This window comes from Alligator sinensis, unplaced genomic scaffold (assembly GCF_000455745.1).
Source record: "Alligator sinensis unplaced genomic scaffold, ASM45574v1 scaffold1178_2, whole genome shotgun sequence".
Classification (NCBI taxonomy): domain Eukaryota; kingdom Metazoa; phylum Chordata; order Crocodylia; family Alligatoridae; genus Alligator; species Alligator sinensis.
This window is the reverse complement of record NW_005843193.1, coordinates 92,486-94,633: the sequence shown is the minus strand read 5'-3', so window position 1 is coordinate 94,633 and position 2,148 is coordinate 92,486. Positions and strand designations below refer to the sequence as shown.

At 54.8% G+C, this 2,148-nt stretch overlaps 1 protein-coding gene across 1 annotated transcript in view; it reads left to right on the top strand.

Annotated features, from left to right (window-relative positions):
- Positions 1-2,032: 2,032 nt before the first annotated feature.
- The window catches only part of COMMD2 (COMM domain containing 2), a 5,267-nt gene continuing 5,151 nt past the window's right edge, over positions 2,033-2,148 (top strand). Inside the window, exon 1 of the mRNA XM_014526914.2 lies at positions 2,033-2,146. Coding sequence (XP_014382400.1) covers positions 2,087-2,146 — 60 coding nt within the window. The 5' untranslated portion in view covers positions 2,033-2,086. The remainder of the gene's footprint in view (positions 2,147-2,148) is intronic.

The window sequence follows — 2,148 nt, the reverse complement described above, 5'->3', positions numbered from 1 at the left end:
TGGAAATATCATCCCAGGAATGACATGTGCCCCTGGAGGCTAGCGGGGCATGGCGACTGCCTGCGGGCGGTGGTGGTAGCAGAGGTGGCGGCGGTGGGGGCATGGCAGCAACGAGCGGGAAGCTCCCGCAGGTGGCCACGGTGGCGGCGGTGGCGGGGAGAGGGGTGGCGAGCACTGACCAGCGGTTGGCAACCACCTACAGACACTGCTGTCAGTGGCACCCAGCGGTGATTGGCAACCACCTGCAGACACCGCCAGCAGTGTTAGCGGCGGGGGGGGGGTGATGAGCGGCAACTGCCTGCAGGTGCCACTGGCAGCATCGGCCAATTGCACAGGAGGCACTGCCAATCTCAGGGGGTGGATGTGCACCCATGTGCACCCCCTACGCATCACCAATGTACCATCCCATACACAGAGAACTATATTTCACCAGGGCTGTCCAACTGGTGGTCTGCAGACTGCATGTCACTGAGGGGTTAATGTGTAGCTTCCCTTATTCCCAGTCTGATGCCACATCTCCTTTGCTCTCCTGCTGCTGCTGTGAAAGTCGCAGGGCATATTCTGTCTCCTCCAGCTTCTGTTGCATGCCCCCACATTTAGGGGATGAGCAGAGCAGTGTCACCTGCAGGGCAGAGGGAGCCAGTGCTGGGGGAGCTCTGGGGGACTCTGCAATGCAGAGGCACCGGTGTAGCACAGCAGTTGCCACCCATCTTAAGATACAGGGGCCGCATGGTGCACACCATACCTTTGCAGTGAGGGAGGGGCTTTTGGGATACAGCAGGGTATCCCTCATACCTCAAGGGCAAAAAGCCCAAGGCTGAATCAATTAAATCTTTGTAGGTTAGTCTAAGCTGTGTAGATTGAACCATTAAGCAAGTAAACAGATGTTCACTTTTGATTCTGGAAATGCACCCAGAAGCTGGGGGGGGGGGCACCTAGAGCACACCTCCCTGCTCTGCAGGAGCAGACAGCTTGGGCCAAGGCTAGCCCACCCACCCCGTGAGGCAGGGTTTGCAGGGAAGGTGCAAAGCATCTTGAGATGCTGGGGGTCTGTGAGTTAACTTGAATATGGAAGGGATCTGGGACAGAAGTTCAATAAACCAATTTAACCTAAATCAGTTAAGTCTGATACTACTTCCATCTAGGTTTATCTTAAACTGGTTTTGGCCATTTTGAAAGCAGTTGACATGTACTGAACTTCAGTTCTGTTACAGATTTGAACAGGTTTCCGGTCGCTTATACCAGTTTATGTAATTTCTGTCCCTAGCCAAGGGGCCTGTCGGGGTTCAGCGTGCAGCTCCTGCAATATGTGCCCAGGGTGTGTCATCTGCCTGGTGTGTGGTTCAAGGAGGCGGGGCCTGTTGCCCTGAGCTACTTGCAACTTGGACAGCCCTGAATTACATAAAATGAAACCTCCTGCACTGGCAAGGCCGGTGGACTAGATGCCCTAACAGGTAATTTCCATGTCTAACTCCTGGAAATCTCTGAACATGATATGCAATTAACACTTTCAGGTTAAATTTCTTTCCTGCAATGTAAAATGATTAAAATCATATTTGAGGCAGTTATTTCTGTGGGAAGGAGAAAGAACAATGAGTCTGTGTGGCACCCTGGGTAGTTCATCCCTTCCCTTCTCACTCCTTCAGACATAAAGGGCAGGTAAGCCACTCTTACCATGGGATATGTTTGCCTAGTGGCTGACGACACCTCCCATTCTGACGTTTTCATAACGTTTCCAACCCGTGCACTGAAAACAGAGGCACACAAAAAGACGGAGATTTTATTTTTCAAAAACAACTAATAATCAGCTTTACTTTTATACTTTTAACCAGGGCTTAGCAGAGAACTGCCCCTGTTCGAATCCCAGCCCCGCCCACGCGCGCGCTGACTGGCTCCCCCCGTTGCCCAGCACCAGCGGCGCGGGGCGTCCCGGGAAACACAAGGGCGCGCGCAGGCCACGCCTCTGGCCCCTGGCTCCGCCCGCCGGGTCCAGAGCAGCCAATCGCCGCGCTCTGCAAGGCCGCCTCAGAGCCCGCCCGGGGCCTGCAGCTGACAGGAAGCGGGGAAACGGCCGCGGGCGGGTAGGATGTTGCTGGTGCTGTCGGAGGAGCACAAGGAGCATCTGGGCTTCCTGCCCCGCCTGGACAG